The 26,985-nt window shown below is 39.3% G+C and overlaps 1 protein-coding gene across 3 annotated transcripts in view; it reads left to right on the top strand.

Moving 5' to 3' along the window:
* Nucleotides 1-26,985, top strand: part of DPP10 (dipeptidyl peptidase like 10) — a 453,359-nt gene that overhangs the window by 231,042 nt on the left and 195,332 nt on the right. For all 3 annotated transcript variants that reach the window (XM_039555127.1, XM_039555126.1, XM_039555128.1), the window contains exon 2: nucleotides 20,707-20,821. In XM_039555127.1, coding sequence (XP_039411061.1) covers nucleotides 20,707-20,821 — 115 coding nt within the window. The remainder of the gene's footprint in view (nucleotides 1-20,706; nucleotides 20,822-26,985) is intronic.

The raw sequence follows: 26,985 nt of genomic DNA on the forward strand, positions 1-26,985 counted from the left end.
GGGAGCAGAGTTCACCTCCTGTTTCTGTAGTTGCTGCTGTTCTGTTTGTTCTTGTTAGGTAATGCTTTCTGTCAGGAAGTGCAGAAATAGGGAAGTTTCCAGGAGGAAAGTGTTGTTTACAAGGCATCCCACATCGATGAAGAGGCACTTGCTCTTGTTTCATCCAAGACTACACAGCTCTGTACAGGAGCCAGGAGAACAAGCCTCCAGGCTTTTCCTCCGCTGTGGTTGCAGCCCCTCTTCAAAGGCTTTCCTCAGGAACAAATTTTTGTAGTAACCTAGCTGAGTCTTCCCTCAAGCTGGACACTGACCTGTTACACATCCCTTTTTTTCCCCCTCACTTGTTCTTTCTGTTGTGTGGGTGGTTCACTGAAGCTCTCCATGCATAACATCATCTGCTGCTTATAAACCAACATCCCTTCCAAGCACCCAAACTGCTCTGTCTTTTGTGAAAGGTTACTGTGACACTTTTCACTTTGAGTCAAAACACAGAGCATTAGCAGATTTTCCCCTGAGCTCTAACTTGCTCTCCAAGCAGCTTTGACTCCTCAGTTAAATATTTCCTGAGCAATTTTTCCTGCCCCTGCTCTGAACCAGGCACAGAGAATGTTCCACGGTATTTGTGTGTAGGAGGATGCTCTGTCTGGAACAGAGAGAATGCCACAACTCCTGTTCTTCTGACTCTCATCTTCCTTCTTCCAAAAGTCCTTCACAGCTGTTTCAAGAATGCAGCCAGCCAATATCTGTGGGTTTGTGCTGGTGGGAGCTGAAGGTTTTGTTGTCTTTCAGCCGTGCCTCAGTTCAGCATAAAATGAGTTGGTGTAATTATGATATACTGTGTGCCCCACTCACTGTGCAAACAGTATGAGTTTCCTCCTGAGAATGAAAGTAACTTTGGCCACTACTTCTCTCTTTTATATTGTTTGAAAAGAATTCCATTTCCAGCGTTTTCAACTGTTGAAATAATTTTTTAATGATCTGTTATATTTTAATTTAAAGGTCATATTTGAAGACTGATGTCTATTTTTACGTGTATAGAATCTGCTTCTGGAGTGCCTTTATTCATTAAAATTAGAAAATTAAAGTAGAAAAAATAGACAAGGGAAATGAGGCATATTCTACTATTACTTTCATGTTTGGTTTTGAAGGTAAAACTGTCCAAATGATAATTAGGCTTTGCCCTCAAAATGGCCTTGCTACACTACATGCACTGATGGAAGCAACTCTGGGACTTCTTCCTTTCTGGAGTTAGAGAATTCCCGTCTGAGTAGGCACAGGGTCTCTCCAGCCACTCTCCTAAAAGAAGATTATCATTCCTAAAATCTGGATGCGTGGGAGATGGAAATTCATGTGTGAGGAGTTAGAGGCATCACTTGGAAGACACAGACTCTAGAACTGATTTTGAATTGGAAAAATGTTTACTAAGAAAAACTGCTGTATACATTAAAACTCAAGATTCAAGCCTCTCAGCAAAATGGCATCTTTGCAGAACTCATTTTATGTTTCAATGCTTTTATGCACAATTTTAAGGTGTGGGGTTTTTTTGTTGTTGCTGTTTTTTTGAACTTACAATACATATTTTGCTTTGATATGCAAAATGTGTTTTATACATCCTTTAAATCACATCCACTGAATTACAGAATATACTGCCTTTGGTGGAAGAAATTATATATTTAGGTAACTTTCCACTGTCAGAAGACACTTTTTGTCTCTGAGATGGGTGGCTGTTCTTCACATGAGTCCATTTTCAGGACAAATCACCATTTCTTCCTCACTTGGGCACACAGATCTTGCTGGCTTCTTTGGGGCCCTGTGTGAGAGGTTGTATCCCATTTCTTTGTCCATCCCTGCATCACTTCAGTTTTCTGTGCTGTGGCTTAATTACTGATTCCCAGATGTACAGAATGGTTGATCCTCTTTAAGGCTTCTAAGCTTTGTAAGTAAGGAATGATTCTAGGCAGGTAGACAGATTTTCTCTGATTGTACAGTGGGATAATAAACCCAGAAATTTCTGTGTTAGTCAAAACCAGTTTTGAACTGATGCTCACATTTACTTTTAGACGTTCTTTTTGGTTTTTGAAACAAAACAGTGTCCAGGTGATGTAAGATGGTTGAATGGTTCTGTGTGCAAATACTAAAGTGCAGGGCAATTAAAATGCAGTGCTTTTCATAGTACTTTACTTGATTAGGACTTGAGTGGGACTGTTGGTACTGATTTAAAATAAGTCATCTCCATTGAAATAAAGAGACTTAATTTAGGTGCTGTTAAAAGCATCACCCTGAGAAAGTGCTGAGGACTTCAAAGCAGATCTGAGATCCATCCATGGTTTTATATGATTCATTCAAAATGGGTGAACCCTTACAAAGTACCTACAATACAAATACAGTTACAGAGTACACACTTAAAATTAGTAATTCGCGTTAACAAAAAAGGAGCTGATTGCCTATAAACATGAATTATTTTTATCCTCTTTCATAATTACAAAATGATGCACCTCTGAAGTTTCTGTGAAGCTCTCATTTTTTGGGGGAGAATTTTTTTGAATTCTTAAAACTCAAATTTGAAAATTTAATGTAGGAACAAGCATAATTTTTCTTCACTCTCAACTCAGAACTGGCATAATAATATAATTCTCCCTTCCATCTACCTCTTAAAAACAAACCTTAAATTTATAAAATCTTAAATATATAAAATCTCTAATCTTAGTGGATTAGAGCACAGTCCATACCTAAACCTGATACTCAAAACGAATTTCAAATGAATGACTTGTCTTTGGGTATAATTTTTACCTTTGATTTGAACCTGTGGCATCTGCTCAAGGTCAATCTACAATTCATTTACATTTTTTAAAGCTCCTTGTTTTTAACATTTTGAAGTTTGTGTTGTTGCTGTGGGAAGGTGAAGGAGTATCATCGTTCCAGGTTAGTTGTGCTGTATTTTAGTTATGCAATGTTCATTGTGGGTGAATAAAGTTTTAGTATAACCTTGTAAATGGTTCAAAGACACATAATGTGCTTCCTTCATTCAAAAATTACAATACTGGCTCAAAAGAACAGGTTGATAGCAAAGAGTTTGGTCTACAACAGCAGCGAATTGTGAGGATTTCATTTGATTGGCAGTGCTGCTTGTTTTTGGCAAATCCTTTTCGATGCGATCTAATAAATGTTGCAGCATTAAACCCTGGAGATTAGCAGGTGTTTGGAGAGAATGGAAATTGTCTTTGCATTGTGCAGAGTTGCAGGAGGTGCTGAAGGCCCTGTGAGAGCTCTGGGTAATTCCCACAGGGAGCACTGTGGACACATCCCTAGTGACCAAACCCCAGGGGTCAGCCTGGCCTCTCTGCTGGAGTAGCTAAAACAATCTTTGCAGCTTCATAAGGCATTATAACCTTAAAGATCATTAAATGATGCATAGATCTTACTTTTTAAGGGTTTTTTTGCATAAAATGTACTTACTTGACCATGAATTACCTTCACAACACAACAGTGATTGTAAATAGGGTAAAAAGTCTTGTTTAATACAGTCCTTTTCAAAGAAAGCTCTGTGTGCTTATATATGTTCAGGAATGTTAGAAGTTATTCTTATGGCCACAGACATTTGATAAAGCAGAGTGATTTGGCTTTACCTTTCCAGTTCTTAATGGGCACTGTAGTAAACTACTGATACCTCTGGCCAGTAAAACTCTAATGCACAGAAAATGAGAATTGTGGAAGGGAAGAGAAGGAGTTACATGGTGTCTGTAAAATGTGGGGATGAGAGAGGCAGTGTAGAGCTTTTGAAGAAAAGGAGATAAGTTAAACTCTCTTCTATCAGTTTTAGGGGTAAGAAAACCAAGAGCAAGTGTAGAATAATGGGCTAAAGGGGAAGGGGAATGATATTTCAGCCACCTGCTATAGAAAATGTTCTCCGTGTATTATTCCAGTTTTACCACACAGAATAAGACAAATGACTTCCTGAAGGAATTGAGTGGTAGTGAGGAGTTCAGTAATTTAAAGAGAAGTCCTAAGACAGTAGTGGCAAATTCCAAAAGGCTTGAGTAGATACTCCTGAAGACTGAACTTGGCTGTTGTATTGCTAAGCAGCAAGACAGATGTATGAATCTAAGAATTATTAAAAACTACTGGTAGTAATTGCAACTCAGGTGGTCATTTTTAATGCCTCATTTGTGAAGAATTGAGTAGACCAGGGTGTGATGTTCCATAGACTTTCTTCTGGATGATTACTTCTGTGGCAAAGTGACAAAATTAAGAACCTTCTGAGGACTTAGGAAATTAGTCAAAAACCCCTTAAAACAGTTCCAAACTAATTTTATACTATTGGTTTTAATCTGCTGAGATGGACAAGCACTCAGTGTTCAAACAAAAAACTTACACTACTCTGAAATTTACTACAAGGTGATTGCTGTTCTCAGCCTACTTAAAATTTTGTAAAATGCTATGATTTCATGAAGCTTTAGCCACCTACATTTGCCAGTCTTACAAAATTTCGAATTTCTGAGTGTATGTGTTTTGTCTTCTAAGATTTTTCTTCCCTGAATTTTCTGTTCTTTTGGTATAAGAAAACCATGATACCAGTTTGGATTTAGACGTGGATGGGAAAGCTGACAATTAAGATGGAAAACTTGTAAATAAGGATAAAAAAAAAGTTGAAGTGCACTGCATAGTCACATATTGCCTCTCATGATTTTTAGATAATCTTGATGTTTCTGTGATGGAAATTTTCCATACTCCATGTATTTTATTCTCCTTTGACCTTGGATCATCTCTGTCATCTGGTACATTAAACAGCAGTGAGGTTCAGAGCCTTGTAACTGACAAAGGACTTCATGAAGTTTTACCCATTCTGTGATTATCAGTCTAATTTGCAGGTATGAAAATTACTGTTGTAATCTCAGAAGACAGTGACCCATAAAAGGTGTATGATTGAAAATCAGAAATATAATTGAAAATGTGATCATTGTTTCTTTAAATACACATTTATGTGTTGGTGCCATCTGGCAGTACCTAGATCTGCCCTTGATTAGCTGCCATTGACTGGCTGGTCAGGTACAGGCATCAGGATGAATGTGGGTCATGAAGATACTCTCCTCTGAGATGAGTGTGGCCTCACTATCATTTAGTTTTTCATAAGAACGAAAGGAAGGGATCACAGGGGAGGTAGAGCTGTTCATGTTACTTGTGCTGTTTGAGACAAGTGAATTTCCACTTTTCCTTATGCCCCTCCGCTCCTACCTGGCAAGGATTTCACAAACTATCTTCTACATTTCAACCACAATTAGTTGTCCTGATGATTTCTCCCACTCACCTGCCTAATTACCTGGTGAAGTCTGCAAAGCAACCCAGCTGCAGTCAGAGCACACCTAATTGCACCTTCAATTTGGAGGACTTGGGGAGATGTGCAGCCTGAGTGAGTGCTCCTGGAGGGAACTGCCAAGGATTGTTCTTGGGCCCTTCCTCATAAAGTGGGGGTAGTTGAGGCATTGATTTAATTCTTCTCCTTCGTCCTGCAACAGTAGCTCCACTTGTAATCTGAATAATAGCTTTTTCTTTTCTTTGTAACTTTCACATTAACAGTAATTACTGAGTGGCTGGAAGAACTGGAATGGCTCTCATTTGTTTTTTAAACAGCTTGTGCCCTTTTCTTGCATGGTATGCTTAAATATTTGAAGTTGCAGCTTTAAAATAAATTATTGACAAAAGCACCATGGGTTTCTTTCGTTGCTCACTTGCAGGGTTACCTAAATATGCAACTAATCACCACAGGGAATGCATAAAAACCAGAAAATAAAACATTTTTACTGCAGTACCTTGCAGTGTGTTGGCTACTGATGTAGATATATTCAGGGAGGGATGGTACACTTGGGGGTAGATGGTGATTGGTATATAGACAGCTTCTGGATAAACTGCAATTTTTGATTCCCAGTTTGGTAAGGGCACCCAGAAGAATTACTGTGTATATTTTTAGTAGCTTCTTGTTTCAGAAGCTGACATATACACTTACTGTTGTTGCAGTTGTACATTGCAAAACTTGTCATTATTCTCTTGGATGTTTTCAGAAGTCTGCTATTTTTATTCACTTTTCCCATTCTTAAAAAACAATCCAACTTTCTGCTTGTAGTAAGAAGTAAACACTCCTCCTAACTGCACTGAATAAAATTACTCAGGTAGTAAAATTATCATGTCAAGATGTCCTACTTCAATTCTGTTGCAAAATCCTGTTTGCAGTACAAATTTTAAATAGAACAATGTATGCATGCTACCCTTCTAGGGGAAATAATGGAATAATTACTACCAACACTTTTTTCCTAGGTCAGAAGAATGTCTCCTACAAAATTGCCCCAGTTTGCTACATTCCAGCTATGGAACATAAACAACCATTTTGATATATTTTAATTAAGAACAATATCAACAATGTAGATATGCAGTTGTTATACTGGATTAGAAACTTCAAATTCTTTTCATGTAAGATATATTGCTTCATTTTCCCCTGCTGCATCATGCTGAAACATCCTGTAATTAAAGCATCATGTTGTTTTGCAGAATATTCTCTTGTAGACAGGTAATCTTTGTGAACTGATGAGATTAATACTTTTATCTCACTTTCAAATATGTGAAAAGCCATGGTTTTTGCTTTCAAAGACTTCTGTAGAAGGCCCTAATAGAAATAGGACCCCATCATCAAATATGACTGATTGGATTTTAGAAGCTGAGCTTTTTACTGACATGAGTTTTCATAACAAAATAATAAAAAAAATCACTGTGTATTGTCCCCATTAACCCCCAAGCAAGTCTAGGTGAGCAGGCTGTGCACAGACAAATGCCTTGGGATCCTCTGTTGCTAAGAGTGTGATGGGGTTATTTGTGAGGTTTGTGATGAGCAGAAACACAGGGGACAGAGCTGAGGAAACACCAGATTTTTCAACCAGCTGGTCCATCAGACCAACTTGGGTCAGAGTCAGAGCCACTTCTGGTTTGTTGTGCTTTTGGGGTTTTGTTTTGGGTTATTTATTTTTTTATTTTCATATCTTCTGACAGGGTTGGTGTGGAAGCTGGGAAGGATGGAGTGCAGGCTCTGGGCTTTGTTTTCCCACTCAAGATGCTGCACAAGAGCTACTTTAGTAGGTGGTTTGTATTTTCAATACCTCATGCCCAGTAGAGAGCCACAGGGATTTGGCTGCACATCTCCTCCACATGCTGTGACTTGAGGAGTTGCATCCTCCAAGGGCCACTGTAGTCAGAAATCACGGGCACAGCTTGCAGCCAGCTGCTGGCTTTGTCACTTGGTGTGTGTCAGGTCAGCTTTAAGGATCTTTGCTAGTTTTAATATTACTCAGAATTTTGATCCTGTGGGAACAGGTAGAGCTGCCTAAAGTTGCAATCTCAGAAGCTGTAATATAGCTGCTTCCAGAAAATTTCATGAGTTGTTTATGCAAAGGAGACAAGGATGTAAAAGATAATTCAGTTACTCGGGCGGGAATAAGGAGCATACGGTGCTATGAGCTGTAGGAAACAGGAAGAAACCCCACAGGTATAAAATCAACACAAAATGTGAAGGAGGAGATTTTCCTGCAAAAGTCAGGTATTAAAACTACACCAACACTTCTGTTACAGTTCTTGTTTTGTAAATTAGCTAAAAACTAATTCTTGGCAAGTTTCCATCAGTTTGAAACTACATTTGTTAATTACTGCCACTTATCTGTGATAAAATCCATTCTTCTGTTCTGTGGGTGGTTTTGCTTTAGTTTGTTTTTTTTCCTGTTTTTGCTCTGAAAATGGTTTGTATTTTATCAACATTCAGAATCACCTGTGAACCCATTTTTGCATGGCATGAATCTGGGAAAATTCCTTTGGTAGCTTATTAATTAAGGTATTCAGTTTAGTTGGCCATATAGGTCTGGATTCTGACTTCTAGTAGCTTGTTTTTGAGTGCACACCGAATATATTTATTCATTCTTGTTAAAAACTAAACAAGTATTTAGAAAAAGAAAATGAAGGTTGATACTTTTTAAATTATTAATCTGGGAAATCATGCAGTATCACAAGAATCCATTTTATTTAAGTCCTGTAGTATAAGAGTATATAAGAAAGCCACAGTGTTATAGCCTGTCTCATAGCCCAACATCTTCATTTGAGTCAAGTATTTGCCTCCAGACATTTCAGTAGGAGCTGTTGAAGGGGATCTGAAGGAATTATTTGGCTCTTATATGAAAGGTCAGAGCCAAGGAGAGATTTTGAGCTGAGTGTCTGTTTTGAGTACTGGATCTGTAGACAACAAATGACCTTCCTGTGCATTAATGGAAAATTCAGTGACAGGGCTGCTTGGAACTTTTCATCCACTTTAGTGTAACAGCTCTGCCAAAGGCAGGTACCTGCTTCTGCATTGGTAAGATCTTTGTCTTCTATCTCTGTCTCTGTTCATCTGAATTGTAATTATAACTCTTTTAACTTTTAAATGGCAAGAAACCAAAAAGAAATAGATATTACTTGTTTTATAGAATTCATCCTTCCTGTATTTGTCGTTGAAATCAGACAGAAAGGAAATGCTGGAGAAAATGAAAGGTGCCATTCATTTCTTGCTCTAAGTCAAAACTCCTAGTTTGGATGGATTTCTGCCAAAATTTCCACGATACTCAGTGATATGCTCTCACCTTTATTAGACAAGTATTCAAGCATGCATGGAGTGCTTGACAACATCACTGCTTTTCATGGCACTATTATCCTCTGGCTAAGAGTATGAATGACTCCTAAAAATATTCTTTTGTACTGCCCAGTCTCCCTTTCAGTCATAGTTTTCTTCTGATACATTTGTTTAAAAAAGATATAATACCTGATTTGTTTGATTTCTGTTGTTTCTGCTCATCATTTCCATCCTCTAACAGCTATGCAGGGATGTGTTTCAAAAATACTTTTTTTCTGGCAGTGATAACACTTGCATGGGTCATAAAGAAGTGAGTCTCTTACAATATATTTAACTTTGGTTAAAAAACTGTACACTCCAGAGGGTGGTGTGGTTGTTTCAGCAGTTATTACTAATTCCATAGTTGTTTTACCTGTGCTCATCATCTGTTTTTTTTCCCCCAGAAAATGTAGTGAAACACAAGTGGTTATTACTTTGTGTACAGTGCAGAGATGCCCTTCTTTATTTAGCAAAAATAGCAAATTAGACACAAGAAATAAATCAACTATTGCTATTTCATACTGCATGAAAATGCAGTGCCTAATGCCCAGCCAGAAAAGGCTTTGGGCACCCTTCTCTAAGTTTCTCTAATTCAGTTTATTGCTTTTCTGTATTGTCCTTGCAGCCAAGCAAAACAAGGAGCTCTGTGTGAAGTAGGAGCTCCATGTGGAAAGACAAAGTGTCTGTTTCTGGGTCATCCTCTGGTTTTCCTCTCCATCCTGCTTTACTTCTGTGAACTCCAAAAGCACCAGATCCAGACACCTTCCGTGCTTAATTCTGTGTTTCCCTTGCACAGCTGGACCTTCCCAGCTGTTGCTGCCATAGGAGCCTTCTCCAAGAGTCAGAAGGTCACAAGGGATCATTTATCCCTCCAATCAAATGTTCATTTGTGTTTCTCAGAATATCCAGGCTTTGCTGGAGCAGTCCTTAGTGTATTTATGCATTTCTTTGCTTTCCAGTAAAAACAGCATATGGAAAAGTTTGCCAGTAGGAGCACCTTGACTCTTACTGGGTGGCTCACATTTCCCACAGAAACATAATGGATAAAGGGTCTTTGAAGTGTTTTATTCAGATAGGTTTGGCCATTAGGTAAAATGAGTTTGTAGGGAAAAAAAAGCTGGATTTTACATTATGTGGAAGTATATTGAAAAAAATCAATGAATCTGGTAAAACAGCCAAGAAATTCCTGAATTTTTTTTTCTCCTGGTACTAAATTTGCTTTTTAATTGAGTAGAATGTATGTAAGGAGATGATTTTGTGACCCATTGTCTTTCTAGAAAGGCTTTTTTATAAGCTCTCTGTGTGTGTATGAGTGTGGGAAAAATGTGATGGCCTTAGTGCTGTGAGGACTTACACTGTTTTTAATACAGTGATCTTTTGATCTTGGCTCTGCTGGGTCATTATATATATTAACTCTGTATAACTTAGCATAATGTATTAAATCTACAAATTTCCTGATCACCTCTCTGGTCTTTTTTGCCTAAAAAGTGAAGGAGAAAACCATATCTTTATTTCTGATCATAGACCTTTAGTATTCTACTGCTTTAAACAGAATTCCATTTTCTGGAAAAACAGGTGATTTAATGATGAAGCAGACTGGGAAAAACTAAATGATAAATTTCTAATTAGAAATTAGAAATTATACCGAGTGAGTAATTTTGCTTACTACAGTTTTGTTGACAGATATTAACATAAAGAGTTGCTGGTTTCCCATTCTCATCTGAGCTTGGAAAACTGATGTAACTTTCTACTGCCTTAGATCCCTCTAAACACAGAGATTGTGTTTGTGTTCCCTTTTCTGGCACAGACACTCCTTGGTTTATTTACATTTTTATTTATTTATCAGAATGTTGCCTGGAATAATATTTATCTGTATATATATTCACTGATACGTGCATGTGTGTACACATGTATGTGCACAGAGTCTTATTAAGGCACATTTGGATTTAAATTATTTGTTTTATTTGCATGAAATTTATGTGTAAATCTGAAAACAAATAGAAAAATACTGATGTAAATTTGCAAAATAACCTTTACAAACATGTTCCATAGTTTGATAACTCCTGATTTAATCTCACTCATCTAAAAAAAAAGATTTCTGTCAAATCCATTCTCCAGGACTCTTAAATGGCATAAAATTAAGCATGTGTACAAATACCTGAAAAATGAGAAACTCTAAAATTTTGTTTTTAAAAACAATTTTTAAAAAGATTGTTTTTTTCTACTCTAACAGTGAACTCGAAAGTCATGCACCAGTGCAGTTTTTTACCATTAGAAATAGGGCCACTGTGTTAAATTTAAATGGTAAAATTACATGGCATAGACCTGAATATGACCTATGTGACATTGCTGCAGTTTGGTAACCTTTGCTGTTTATCCAACCTTCAGTGAACTGCAGTGCTGTGTTGTCAAACAGATCTGTTCAGTAATGCTGAAATTGTCTGTTATGGGACCTTGCCAATATACTGGGAAATAAAAATACGTGTTAAAGCTGGTTTTTTTTATAAGCAATCAGGGAAAGTATAACTTTGTTTCTGAGCAATGAAAAGGAAAAATTCCAGCAAACAGCTTTGTTACATCTGTAGAAAGTTCTATAGGTATGCGACATGTATAGCCTGTACTCATTTTTTATGTCCTTTTTTCTTGAGATATGTTGTTTTACTTGGTTGGGGTATTTTTCTTTAACAGGATAAGAATGGGAGACGTATTTTACTATCTTGTGACATTTCATTAAAGTTAGGATCAATAGGAATATGTGAAAATACCTTTTTGGCCATAAATGGCTGTGCCAGTGTTTATACAGACTTCTTGTGTTACATCATAGTAACCTGAGTACAGTCATGTTTATGCCTGCTGCTTTGTCATATTTTTCTGTCCTTGGCCTCACTTGCTTTAGTGAAATACTTCTAAGAATTTTCTTTAATTATGGCAAATGAGCTGTTGATTTCCTGTAGATGCTGATGGTGCATGGCCTCTCTGGAAATGAGCTGCTTGCTTTATTTCCGTGTAATCTCGCAGGCAGTCTTCAAGATACAGAGATAGCTTTTCCTAATCAGACAAAAATCTCATTAGCTTCAAGATGAGACTGGTGTGAGGAAAAGAAGACGTAGCATGGTGTGAGTAATGGGGCTTTGGTCCAATGAGGACACGAGGAACATAACTTGAAGTCACAGCAGAGCTATTGGTGAGCCTCAGCCCCCCAAAAGGGTGTGAGACTCCTCTGGACAGCCTTCTGTCTGGAGGGGAGATTTGCAGGGGAGGTTGGAGTCATATTTGATAAAGCAGCTGTTCATTAGCTGTTATCCTTAGGAGGTCACAGAAATCCCCACAGGTGGCTTTCTGTGGCTTTCATTTCCCTCTGTACTTCTGAGTCTCAAGATGCTTACTCACGTCTTGTCAGAACTTTGTTATTCTCCTTAGCTCTGCCAGGTATTTCTGCTGGGAGGAAAGAGTACAGTATTTTTACTTCTGAAACTTTGTTAGAAACAAACGATAAAAGATTGTGAACGCAGGATGAAAAGGGATAACAACTCTGAAATCCTGGGGCTCAGTGAAGTTGCCTCAGATGCTGGCACTATAGCTCTTCACCGAAGTGCCTTGCATTCAGCTCAGCTCCCAAAAGCCTAAGGTGCTCCCTTGCCTGCTGCAGCTTGTCTCTACATTGTGACTGCTCTTTTTTTTCACTTGCAAACCAGTTCTGTCATCCATTGTTGTTTTATTCAAGTCTCCCTCTGCCGCAGCTACTCAACAGCGTTTATGGCAGTATTTTCCAAGGCCTGCATTTTCCATAGTTTCTTTAATGTTGTGCACTGTGATAGCTTGCTTCCCTCCCCCGCCCCTGTTGAGTGCTACTATGTTAGCTAAAAAAACAGCAGATGGCCACAAATTTTCGCCTGTGCAGGTGCCACACTCTTTAGATCAGTTGTGCTGACCCATCTTTGCTTTTGTATTTATTACATGCAGGAATAATGCCCAAAGGTTTAAACTCATCTGCTGTGATTAGACCTTTAACAAGAGTTTCAGCAGAATGCTTTAGAAGTTAAGCTTTTACTTCTTTGTCTAGTGTAATAGAAGCTCATTGTCTTGGAGTAAATGTTACAAGGTACACTGCAAAATGAGTGGGAAGATGTGGAATGTATTCTTAATGCTGGCCATAATACATTCAATAGATTCCATAAATGTTTCTGGTCCTTTTTTTTTTGTGAGTAGCTGGAAGTAAGGGTGTTGACAAAGCTGTTCCAAAATACCCCAAAAAACCAAAATCCAGTTCATGAATGGACACTTGCAGGTCCAGGGAAAAGATCTCTGCCTAGAGCAAAAATGACCAAGCTGAAAGAAAGCACAAAATGTTTTGCAAGGTTAATAACCAGTGCGAGTGATCAACACTTCTCAGAATGACTTATATGTGCACATTTATTTTAGCTTATTTGCACTGAGGAGGGATGGGTTTGGGTTTGTTTACAGTTTGGCTTTGCAAAAGGAAAGCTTTGTTCTTCTACCAGTGCAGCCCAAAGAAATAAAAATATGAAGACAGATTGTTCCCATATCCAAACCCTGCACCTGTTCTGAGCAGGGTAATTGCTAACAAGCTGCTCTCTTTTTAAAATGCCCGTTATCCATAGAGCTGGCAGAATCCTGCATTCCTCTGAAAGTGGCATTTTACAATGACTCTGGAAAGAAGTGCCAATGTTTTCATGAATAAAGATATTGACCGGGGAAAGCAATTGTGTGATCATAATCATTGAGACAAGAACTGTAGCAACAGGATCTTACAACACAGTGGATTGTAAAGGGAACATGAGAGATGAAAATGATAGGTACTTATGCAAATGGATGAGAACTATCCTGTGCCACTTTGTGGATCTGTCTCTGAGTCTCTCTTGCTATCTAGGCCATGGGATTAGTCAAAAACAGCTGGAAAGGAATGGACACAATCACTTAATCACAAAATCAGAAGGCTTGCTGGGGTAATTTCCCTTCAAATAGCACACTGCAAACCCAAGGCAGGTAGTACTTAATATCAGTTGCAAGCCCAGCTCTATAAAGAGCTTTGGAAAGACTGCAATCTTTCTATTATAAGTGTATTGAGTCTGTCTTTTAAAACACCTGAAATGTGACATGAAATTATTTGTCTTTTTTTTCATTTATCACCTTTTCTTCATGTTTGGGGAATGCAAATGGCAAGAGTTTAATGAAGTGATATTGTTGTGATTACATCTAAGCTGCAGAGTGAGACTCATTCTCATTCCTACTGCAAAGCAAATTACATTTGCTTTTCCTACTCTAATGCACTTTGCCCCTGAAATTCTTACCCAAATAAACGGGGGGGGTGGGGGGGGCGGCGGCTGTGATTCTTCTTGGTGCTTTTCTCTGTAGGCTTTTCCCTGGTGGCAGAACAGCATAAAACAAAGAAAAAACCAAAGCAGATGATTCATTCAAGGCTTCAAAAGATGCCATGCTGGCAGAAACTGCTACAGCCCCAAACTGCTACAGCCCCAAACTGCTACAGCCCCAACCTACTACAGCCCCAAACTACTACAGCCCAAAGGTCCTTTGTCTGTCCTTGGTGCCTCAACACAAGACCAGGAAAGCACCAGACACTGCTGCAGCTCAGTGCTGGTGGGTTTTGTGTTCCAAATACCCACAGGCCAGGGGGAAACACCAATGTGCATCTGCAGACCTGGACTGTCAGGCACATCAGCCTGGTAAAGTTCACTGCAGACTGCAGAAATTGTGGCAGAATCCCTGCTTTCAGTTCGAGCTGTACCCAGCAGAAGCAGTTAAAACTGCTTGAATTCTTGTTCTTAATTTTTACAGAGAAATGTGTATTTTCTGCATTTGGCTCATCCCACCCTTTGTCAGCTGGGTAGATGCAGCATGGGCAGGAGCTCTATGAGAAAAAGCAGTTTAGTTAAATGCCAGCTCTCAGGGTTAGCTTGTCTCAAGTTTGGGTTTCACTTCTTCTCCCAAAGGGGATGCTGCGTTTTAACTAACTGATGTCTTCTGGAAAAGCCTGGCAGAGGCACACTGTAGTCCTCAGGCTTAAGCCAGTGCCCTTCCACATCCTTGCTTCCACCAGGCATTCTCCTACTGCTTCTGGCAATATTTCCATGGTGGAAATTGTACTGTGGTTTACACAAATAGTCTTCCAAGAGAACTGGAAAAATGCTGTTAAGATAATTCAAAAACCTGACTTACTAATGCAGCATGCTATGCCAGTATTTTCTGATGTTTTGTTCTCTAACAACAACCTTAGTTGTACACACTTGCTGGAAAAATTATGTCTTAAAGACTTTTTATCCTCATTGATTAACAATAGAACTGTTTGACTCAATAAGCTTTAGGAAGGAAGCTATGACTTTTTTCCTGGTTATGCTGCTTACAAGAAAGATTGTAGGTTTATTCGAGTAGAAATATGGAAATACTTGAAAGTTTTTTGCCTTTTCTTCTACTACATCTCTTAATTCTGAGTGATTCTTTTTCTCAAATCAATATCCCCAATACTACTTAAAATATGCACTTGCATTTCTGTGTCAATGGATAAAAAATATTTCTATATGAAATAAACCTAATGGAATTTAGTTTCATTTTGTTATTTCTCTTGTAACAGGAACTTGGGTCAGGTCTTCTTGTTACAGTCTTGTGTAATACAGCCATTATGGAGGAAATTTTGTAGTTTTTTGTTCTAAAGATGAAAAATCCTTGTCAGAATCTGTATTTCATTCAAAAATAGAGAACAAAAACTCAGAACTACTGAATTGAGGCTACAGCGTTCTACAACAGGGCTAGAGTGTTGGTGTATCAGGGAAAAGTGACTGATGTGGACTTGTGCAAGGCTTTTGACACTGTCCCACATGACACCCTTGTCTCTAAGCTGCAGAGGCATGGATTTGACTGATGGTGCACAGGATAAGGAATTGGCTGGATGTTGCACTCAGAGAGTTGTGGCCACTGGCTCAATGTCCAAGTGGAGACCAGTGACAAGTGGGATTCCTCAGGGGTTGGTACTGGGACTGGTGCTGTTTAACATCCGTGTCAGGGACAGGGACAGTGGGATCAAGAGCACCCTCAGCAAGTTCCCAATGACACCAAGTGGTGGATGCCCTGGAGAGAAGGGATGCCATCCAGAGGGACCCTGACGGGCTGGAGAGACGGGCCTGTGATGTGAATTCATCAAGTTCAACAAGGCCAAGTGCAAGGTCCAGCACGTGGGTTGTGGCAATTCCAAGCACAAATAAAGGCTGGGCGGAGAATGGATTGACAGAAGCCCTGAGGAGAAGGACTTGGAGGTGCTGGTGAATGAAAAGCTCAACATGAGCCAGCAATGTGCACCTGCAGCCCAGAAATCCAACTGCATCCTGGGCTGCACCCAAAGCTCTGTGGGCGGCAGGGCAAGGGAAGGGACTCTGCCTCTATACCCTGCTCTGGTGAGACCCCCACCTGCAGAGCTGCATCCAGCTCTGGGGCCTCCAGTGTAGGAAGGGTGTGGACCCTGTTGGAAGGAGTCCAGAAGAGGTCACAAAGATGCTCAGAGGGCTGGAACACCTCTCCTGCAGAGACAGGCTGAGAGAGTTGGGACCGTTCAGCCTGGAGTAGCGAAAGCTCTGGGAAAACCTTACAGCAACTTCCAGTACCTAAAGGGTTTACAAGGGAGCTGGAGAGGGGCTTTTTACAAGGGCTTGTAGTGACAGGACAAGGGAGAATGACTTTAAACTGAAAGGCTTACATTAGACAGAAGAAAAAATTCTTCACTGCTAGGGTGTGGCACTGGAACAGGTTCCCAGGAGAAGCTGTGGATTTCCTGGCTGTGTTCAAGGCCAGGCTGCTTTGAGCAACTTGGTCTAGTGGAAGGAGGCAGGGGGAGTGGACTGAGCTGATCTTTAAAGTCCCTTCCAACCCAAACCATTTTATGATTCTGTGCCATAGAATGTGATATTCAAAACCATGTCTTGCTGCCACTTAAAAAATTCTCATGCCTTTAGTGAATCAGTTCATCATCAGCCTGTAAGCTGTGTGTGGAGATGGAGTATATATTTAGAAAACAGCCTAGAAAAGGAGAGAGAAAGATGCTTCAGCCTATTTGAATTATATTTGTTTTGCATATTTGCTGGATATATTTTTTCTGCATTTCCCTCTGAAATACCTTGTATTGCAGTGGCGAGTGGGATTTAGCATAGAGGGGTGCAGAAGGGTTGAAATAACTCACGCTTTCCTTTGACAGCCTCAACCTCTCCTCCCTCCCACACCCAGTCTCTGCACTTTGTTTTAGCCTTTCTTTTGGTTACAGCTGCAGGATTTGCTATATCACACATATGTCACATATATCACACTTCTATCACACGTGTAGTACACGCTTTTGTAAGACCAGTCTTTTAGGGGTCTTTTCAATAGAGATTGAATGGAGACAATCACAGAGCAGAAACTCTGGCCTTTGACCTTTGGTTTTACACACTGAGGTCCCTGATGGTGAGTGCTTGTAGGCTCTTGGTAAATGTGGTCTTTAGCATTTGGCAGCAGTAGGCATTAACATTGGTGTACAGTGTTTTTGTGCATGCAGTGCTTTGTTTTTCTCTTTGTAGCTATGATTTAGTAAGGTATTAATCACAAATTACATTCAGAAATATGTATTATTTGAGGATCGTTTTTGGCAACAATGCAATTAAATGGTTTGTGAAAAAGCTCCTATAAATAATGAGAAAACTCGCAATTGTATTATTCTTTGCACAGCCATTTTCTGATTCATTAGAGTCAGATTGTAAAATCTATAATAACATTATAGGTAGTGTCATATATAAACCACCATATTCAAGAGTTGGTATTTTTTCAAACCACATTAATAGAAGAGCCTGTTTAGAAGATTAAATCCTTAAATCTCCATCTGTGTCTGCTTTGGTGTTATGTGCCAGTTAGCAGATAGTTATGGGGAAACTGTATGGTGTCAAAAGCTTCTCATTGTATGGCTCTCTGTGATGTTTCCTCTTGAAGGCCTCTGTCTTCTTATCACAATCAGAATTCACAGCTTCTGTCTTGCCAGTGATACACAGTCCAAACATCTATTTTACTGCCTTTTGCTTATGGCCATTTTGAAAAGCAGCGCGAGGCTAAAAATATTTTATTGTTGAAGAACTGCAGCTTACACTATTTTAAAACTTTCTAGGTTACAGTCCAAGAGTTGCACTGGTTAGCATCAAAAAAGTTAATTGGAGATGCCCTCGATAGTGATTGTGCTATGAATTCACTTTATTATAGTAATTTTTCTAATATTTCATCACATATTCTTTGTGTACAGTAACTTCATAAATGTCTTACAAGAACGTTGTCACTCAAAATCAAAACATCATCAGGACCTTTAATAAATTCTAATATAATAATTTGATGCAACACGTAATTTTTATACAAATATTAAAACCAAATATCTTAATGGGAGACAAGTCCTTCTTTTTATGCCAGTCTCCAAGTTTTCAGCTGGCTGGAAGATCCGTTCTTTCTCACTCTGGGTACCAATAAGCTTTGTATGCTCAGTACTTGATTCATCTCTTTGATATTCTCCTTGCAAAAATTTGCAGAAGAATTTAAAATGAAGCTTTATTTTTAGAAACTGAACAATATTCATGTCTGCAGAGAAGAACCTTGTGAATAAAGAGGACTTGGTACATTTTTTAGAGGCATTCATCAAGCTGTCCAGCTTCTGTCATTTTAAGTCAGTTCTTTGGAATAGGGTTTCACGATGCTCTGAGGGAAACTACAGTTTTCTCACCACCACCTGGTTCTATGAGCTGCTAGTTCTTGTTTTAAATTGGATTCTGTCAGGTGTCATTTAAATAAGGCTACTACTGTGATGTTTAGAATAAATTTGTATTTTCTACACTGTGCTATTAACACTTTAAAACAATTCTTACTTAAGGGAAGATAATGGCTTGGATCCAAGTTCACATTCAGGACACAGAAGGTCTGTATTTTTGGGGAAAGGCTGTGGATCCTTGCCATGTCAGCATGGCCAGGGCTGTCCAGAAAAGATGGAACCACACATTGCTCATACCCTAGGGATCACCAAAGGGGCTCAGGAAGCAGTCATGCAGGCCTTGAAGACCTGTGTCTAAGGCTAGTCAGGCTGTGGTAATTAGTATTTCATGAGGTGGGAAAATGAGGGAAGCAGGCAAGCTTGAAAGTGGTTGGGAAGCAGGGACAGTGGGGTGGGGAAAGGAGGCAGGTGCCAGGCGTTCCTGCTTACACCATTTTTTTCCCCTGAGTGACGAAGACAGGAGCCCTGAACTGTAATGAAAAACCCCACGGGTGTCTAAGATGTGTTGTTGGTTGTGGTAATCAGGTTCTTCCACATGGGGATCCCGGGAAAGCTGCGGAGTTCCGTGTGGGAGGGACAGGCCACAAGTCCTGGGCTGAAGCTGCCCTTGGTCACTTCTGTGTGCTGTAGTTGAACATCATCCATTGCCTGCACTGGGTCAGTATCAACACCCAGGAGGAGAGTTCTGTGATAATAAAAGGGTTCAACTATTCTGACAGGACTGGGTGGGCTGGCACCTCTCAGGTGAGGGAGCTGCTCCTGTGATGACCAGCCATGAGTAGGGGCTGCTCTGAGGAGACAGACTGGCTGCTTTTCCACGCTGGTGAGGCTAAAAATCTCAAAAATGAGCAATCTCAGCAGAGTGGGCAGGATGATGGGTCCAGTGGGTAGAAGACATGTTGGGGTGGGGGGGGAGGTTCCTTGCTGGGAGCTGTGATGGGCTGAGGACTGCTGTAAGAATTCCCTGTGGGATTGCTTTGAGATTGTGTTGTGCAAGTCCCCTTCTATTTCCTGGAAAAGAGGACCAGGGAGAGAAGCCGTCTTTTACAGGTAGAAATAAACAGGCAAGGGGTTAAAAAAACAACATTAAGAAGTTAAAGAAACTATTGCTGCTGTGGGTGATGTGTGATGCTGAGGGTGGTGCATGTGAGACAAAAAGGCACAAGAACATTGCCACTTTCTGTTAAGACTTCTCCATTTCACACTCATTATAACCCAGAAATGCAAAATGAAATAATGTGTATGTGAAAAAATTATATCATACTTTTGGAAGCTTGTAAAACATAACAGGAGGTGTTTTTTGAGGTTTTTTGGGCAGTCTTACAATAGCATTTAATTTTGAGATACTAAAGGCACGTGTAATTATGGGAGAGAAACATTTCTGCTTGCCAAATCTAGATAGAAAAAATACTGTTTTCTGTGAGAGAAGGTCAAGGTTGTAAGAAACAACTGCACTAGTTTTGTCATTGTGTTGTTAGATGTTTATGTGCTGTTTGGTCTCAAACTGTACCATGAACATGGGCAATGCATTGCTATTATTGAAAAAATGTAAATGGTGCCTGGCAGGAGTTAAACATGTAACCACAGAGGTTGTAGGCTTAAGTGCACTGGTAGTTACAGAAGCATTCATTTAACATTTGTTATAAGCTACTGTTGTTTTTTTATAACTAATAGGGGAGCAGTTTACAGTTGATCTACTGCGTAGACAAAAAGAGCTTGTACCTTCAGATGGAATATTTGCAGCCTCAGGCAGTTTTGCTAATGCTTTCTATTACAAATAAGTTTAATAGTGTGCATTAAAAAGGATGTGTATTTAAACCTTTATGGTCCATACCATGTTAGGTAGAATTACAGTAAATTGCTACATTTCATTTCTGTAATTATCTTACAAACTGCTAGTTGATATTGTCCTGAAGTTTATGTTCAGGACATTTTAACACCAGTTGTATTTTGGACAGCTTGCATAAGATCATTTCATTGTCTCTCAGGGGTCTAAAATCACATATATATATATTTTAAAAAAAGAAAGATATCTATTAAAAAAGCATGAGAGTTACACACCTTTGGATGACTCTGTGTACTGTGGAGAACGGAGGGATCATGATCACCTCCCGTGCTGTGGTTATGAGTGTGCACAGAGCAATTTTCCTATCGCTAATAGTTCTGGAAATGTATGTTTATGAAACGTGGTCTTTTCCTTTTATTTCATTTTTTTCCATTCCTGTAGGAACTTGGAAGTAACAGCCCTCCGCAGAGGAACTGGAAGGGAATTGCTATTGCGCTGCTGGTGATTCTAGTTGTTTGTTCACTCATCACTATGTCAGTCATTCTTTTAACCCCAGGTAACCTACTTCTTTATTTTATTTTATTAAAAGTGTATGATTTATAATGCAGTCATCAAAAGCAACAAATGTTAAAGTGTCTCTTGCCTTTAAGCATTTTTAACTTGTGGCTATTGTAAATTTGGTGCCCATAGGGACTTGGGAGCTACTGGAGGCCTTGTGGAGCAGAAGTGTTTGGGGTTGGCAATAGGGCCTTGAGAGGGCTACCTCTCAAGTCCTTGTGAGCTTCAGCAGGTGTGACCTGACTTCAAGATTTTGTTGTTGGTTTTTGGTGTAATTTCAGATTCACAAATGAGCCAACAGAAAATTGTATGCCATGGAAAACTGATTCTGAGAATGAAACTTCTCACTGAATCACAAGCATGCATCTTCCATATGTACATGCACAAGCTTCTTCCCTTTTCTTTCTTTCAGCAATAAAGAGGGGAAGGTAATGGTTCAGCCACACACAAAAAAAAAAAAGAAAAGGGGAGAGGGCAAGAAGTAGACAAAAAGAGCAAACACTGCACAAGTTTTAAAGAAAAAAAAATCTTTGAATCCTTTTGCCAGTTTTAAAGTTACAGTGTAAAGTACCTGATTTGCATGGCATGCCTAGATAGTAAATATTGGTCTGCAAATATTCTGCTGTTGAAGTGCTCAGTTTGTGTAAACCAGAAAGTTAATGAAGCTCTTTTTAGTTAAATAATGGTTCCAGACTGTTCGGCCACGGGATGAAATCCTCGCGGGAAGGTGGCTGAGTCTGTGCATGAGCAAGTACAGCAGCAGAGTGCTGCTGCTTTAAAGGAAGGTGGTGAGGTTGAGTGGTAAAGGATCAAAAAGTTGTGCTTGTCAGAGGGGATGAGACAGCTGGAAAGGGCATGCAGGAACACTCTGGATAGTCTGCTTCCTCTGTTATGTATAAATATCTACTTCCTTATGTGTGGTGCTGTCCAAGATGACTGTTTGCTTATTTCCACTTAGATCATGTTGAGAAAAATAAAAGCAAAGTTGTGCTGCTGTAGTCTCAGTGTACAGGAGCTTCTTCAGAAAATAAAAAAAAAGAGATCTTGAGGGCAAATGGTAGTGTATCCTGGAGCACTTCAAGACAGAAGACTGTTTTTTGTTTCAAGGAGAGGTAGCTTTTTTTTGCAGAGCTGTAAAATATCAAGTGTTTGCTGGAATCTACAGCTATCAGTTGTGGCTCTTTTATCTATATAGAATTATTAATGATGTAAAAACATAAACTGAAGTCTTTGAAAGCACTCATGGAAAAAGAATAAACAACCTAGGGGAATGTTAACTTTCTAAAAAAAATATGTTAAAAAAGCTCAGTGAATTACAACATCTCTGAGGCTGTTTCAAAATCCAGAGATCTTCCTTGAAAACTTGTGTAAGCTGGGACCTACATTTCAGTTCAAGTCATGCGAGTGAAAACTAGTTCTGTCAGCTCAGATGCTCTAAGATATCCCATAGAGACTGCAAAGCTTGATATAAATAAAAACCTTTCTCCCAGAACGATCTAGGTCTGTAAAACTGGGCTTTCTTGTGAGTTGGAAATGCTTACCATGGAAAGCTTTGGAAGTACATTGTTGGATAGATATTTCCCCTGTTTTAGCCCTAATCAGTGCTGTTCTCCCTTTACTTTCATTATTAATTTGTTTGATTATTATTAATACAGTGTGGGCAGAAGGTATTTTGCTACTCTGTTGGTCTGCTGGCAGGTACTAAGCACTATAGCTGAAGCTATTTTATCATGAATATGTGTTGAGATCACTTTGGGATGCCCAGTATTTGAGGGGAGGAAAAAAATTGGAAACCCCCCTCACATGTGGCTATTGTGAGGTGCTCAGTTGATGCTAATTTGTTATTACAAATATTTGGGTTTGAAAATGCTTCTCATAAAATATAATAGGTCTGAATGAAGATATTCAGTGCAAATGTCCTTTGTTACCTTGGGATGTTTCAGTGTTCATTTCTAGGACTATTTTGAGCATCAGAGTGTTCTCTCCCTATTTAGTTCTGCCTGTACGGATGGGTGCTTTTTAGATTTCATGTGAATTCCCCTAAACACTGTACATCATGCTGCTTCTTTTTATGGAAATGATGATAACTTCAGATGGTCATTGCTCAGAAGCCTGATTGTTTCACTGGTGGTTTTTTGGAGGCAAAAGTGTATTTACTGATATGCCAAACACAACAGCAACGATCTCTTTTGCTTGCAATTATTTACACATTGTTTTGTCCACAATATAAGAAACTCTTAGGTCTATGTACACTCACAGTTGTCATTTGAACTCTCTCAAATTTTGAGCAACAACCTTCCTGCCTTTTAATAGAGGGATCAATGCTTCCAAATGGGATAGCAAGTTTTTAAAATAAAGTATAATTCATATGCAAAAGGCTTCAAAGAGGCTTTAGCTTCCACTTGAATATAATTTCCCCAGAAATGATATTAAAACTAAAAGAAAATTCATGATTTTTTTTTATTATCTTATATTACATGAAATATAACTTGACTATGCAATACTAAGCAGGATCTCTGTTGAAATAAGAGATGTATTTTGACCTATTAATATCTTAGCTTCTTTTCAAATCTGAAACCTCTGTGTTGCAATTCTGGTTGTGGTTTTAGTAAACTGTACCAACAATATTAGTAACATTTTTGATCGTTTTATCTTGCTTCTCATCTGTGACAAACCTCAGAATCTTTATAAATGTCTTAGTGCTCTCAGCACAGAGATGGAAAAGTGGAAGACCAGATCATCCAGCGATGTAAAACATTAGTGGCAGAGTCTAAATGAACTCTCAGCCCAGTAACCACTTGTTGGGGCTCAGCAGCTCTTTGTGAGCCCCCTTGGACTAAGGAGTACATTAAATAAACCCCACTGCTCCCAGCAAGTGGAAATTGCTACACTGCTCCATATCTGGGGGTAGAAGGCTTGCAGGCAAATATCCCTGCTGGTTTTCTTCAAAGTCAGATAAGTGCAATGATAAAGAAAGTGCACAGAGATGCCAAACAATGAGGTTACCCTTGTTAAAGCAGGGGACTGGAATGGAAGAACTTGGAAGTTTCAGAATAGGAGGCTGTTTGTCCTCTGGGGCAACTGAATTATGAATCTAGTGATTTTTTTTTCAATATTTGGAGTGGATTGCTGGTGAAGTATTTAAGAGGAAACAAAAGAAAATACCTTGGGAATAATCTTTTAAATATAGCTTTATATTGGGAATTAGTGGCCAGTATGGAAATGCCTGTCCATGAGATGCCATCATTTGGTTTGTATGTCAGTAGAAATATTACACAGGTCCCTTTCTTCTTCTGCTTTTATTCTGTTTCATGGTTTTGAGATTTCATCACACACCTGCATGTACTGAGGCAGTCATAGGTAGATGTTTAGAGATCAGTGACTTTAAATCATTCCTGCCTTTGAATCAACTTGTTTTTGCTTTGCATCATGACAGTATGTTCCACGTTGTAGGAATCATGTGAAGACCTATCTGACCAACCACTGTCGATCTGTATTTCAAAACTGACAGATGCTCAGCTGGAAGTATTAGCAGCTGAAAGCTTTTATATGAGAAGTCACTTAAGAGCAGCTTAAGAGTTGTATGGATGTGGCCACCCTTCTACAGGTGTTTTGCCACACTTAAGGCTGTTTTTTCATTTTGGGACTGACAGTAGTTCTACCTTCGTGTTAACTTACAGTTTCTGAAGGTGTGGAAGACTCAAATGCTTTTTCTAGGACTCCCTTACTGAGATGTTGATGTTGGCACTTAAACCATGCTTGCTGATACGTGCACTTACTGTTGAGCAAAGTGACACCTACCTCTCATCATAGACTCAAAAAAACTCACACATGATGGAAAAAAAAGGAAACCTTTTCAGAAAAATTACTTTAGAGAACATTTAGGTCAGACAAACTGTCAGAAAATGCTTTTTGTGGAAAGGGTTGAGTAAAATCAAGCTCTGGGAAGAGAATCCATTTGGATTATGTCCAGTAGATAAACTGTTCAGGGTTAGGACTGACCTTTCCATACCTTCTCTCATACTACTCTTACAGGAAAAGAAAGCAAACTACTTTTTTTTTTTTTTTTTTTTTTTTTTTTTTGTGATGTGGATATTCATTGCAAGAAGACACAGGTTTCTGTTCAATTCTGTATGGCTCCCTGTAACTACTGTAAATTGGCAGGCAGCTTTTGGTATCTGACTATTTTCTGACAGGTTTTCTTCCTTTGTCATGCAAACACAAAGTGAGCTATACTAATTCCCAGTTACACAATTTACTAGTGGGTTTTTTCCACTTTTCAGATGGCATTTAACATCAAGCCTTCATCCTAATTTCTACCTTAAAAAACTTTTTTTTTCCCTAGAAAATTCAGTAGGGAGCTTCAGTTAATGGCATACTATAGTACATAATTATTAGTTTTATTTCCTAAGTTAGAAGGCAAATTTTATGAGGTGTTTTGGCTACATTTAACCTGCAAAAATAATATCCCATAAGCTCGTGAAAAGTAGCAAGGCCATTAATTTCTACTTCTGCAGTCTTCTAGTTTAGTAAGCACAAACAAGTTTGTCATTTTGAATTACTACATGCCAGTATTTGAACTGTTTTTAGTTGGATGTACAGTTAAGAAGTAGTAATTTAGTTTTTAACATTTGATTTTGTTTATATCTTCTGTAATCTGTGTCATTTGCTATACATAAATACATATAATTTCAGACCAAAATACAGAAATCTGTGACAGATAGTGTGAGGACATTGGAAATAACATTCCTTCAAGAATAGTTCAATAAAATTTACAATGGAAATGAAAAAGTAGGCTGTTTTGTAATGTAAAAAATACAAAGTAGCAAAAGGAAGTCTTTAAAATAAAACAAGTACATCCTAGAATCAAAGTTTGGGTTGGAAGGGACGTTAATGATCACCTCATTCCAACCTCCCTGCAATGGGCAGGGAGACCTTCCACTATCTCAGGTGGCTCCAAGCCATGTCCAGCCTGGTTCTGAACACTTCCAGGGATGGGGCAGCCACAGCTTCTCTGGGCACCCTGTGCCAAGGCCTCACCACCCTCACAGGGAAGAATTTCTTCCTAACACCTAATCTAAACCTGCCCTCTGTCAGTCTCAAGCCATTCTCCCTTGTCCTGTCACTCCACACCCTTTTAAAAAGTCCCTCTCCAGCTTTCTTGGAGCCCCCTAAGGTGTCACTGGAGCCTTCTCGTCTCCAGGCTGAACAGTCTCAGATCTCTCCCTGTCTCCATAGCAGAGATGCTCCAGCCCTGAGCATCTTTTTGGCCTCCTCTGGACCTGCTCCAACAGGTCCATGTCCTTATCACTTGGAGAAGGAAGTTACCAACAATGCATCCCAGGAACCTTCTGGGTTGGTTATCCCCAGCGGTGCTGTCACCCCATGAGGTGTTGGGGTGGTTGAAGTCACCCACAAGGACCAGAGCTTGTGGGTGTGAGGACACTCCCCCCTGTCTTCCTGACTGGGTGGCCTGTAACAGCCCCCCACTATAATGTCACCTGTCCCTGCCCTCCCTTTAATCCTGACATGTAAGGTCAGCTCCTCATCCATCCTCTGGTGCAGCTCTGTGCATTCCAGCTGGTCGCTGACACACAGGGCCACCCCTCCTGTTCTCCCCTGTCTGTGAGTATAAACATAGAGAAGTACAACTAATTTGTGCTTCTGCTCCATAAAGATTAACCCAGTAGAGTGTTCTGAGGGTTCCCATGATACGTAATTCATCTTGTTATAGATCAACTGGGCATCTGAGATCTTGACAGAGTGGAAGGGTAGAGTTAAGGGTTACAAACAGGGCTCTCTTTTGGTAAAAAAAAAAAGTTACTTTTCAAACATCTAGTAAAGTTGCTTGAAGATGCCATTTTTTTCAGTTTAGAAATGCTAACAGTAATTTGAAAACTTAAAATCCAATATATATCAAGATTTCTTGCCAGGGATGTGATAGAAGACAGAAAGCAGAGCTGGTGTTGCTTTCTTCTCTGATAGCCTCTCTGTACTCAGCTGATGTATTGGTTTTAGTGATTTTTATTTAAGCAGTTGGAAAAAAATCTGTCATAGGTAAGGCAATCTTTGGCAACATAACAGCTTGTGGGAACTTGATTGCTAGTTGGCAGACTGGCAGGAAATGAAGGGTTACATCACAATAAGTATAAACAGACTCAG

Source organism: Corvus cornix, chromosome 7 (assembly GCF_000738735.6).
Source record: "Corvus cornix cornix isolate S_Up_H32 chromosome 7, ASM73873v5, whole genome shotgun sequence".
Lineage (NCBI taxonomy): Eukaryota > Metazoa > Chordata > Aves > Passeriformes > Corvidae > Corvus > Corvus cornix.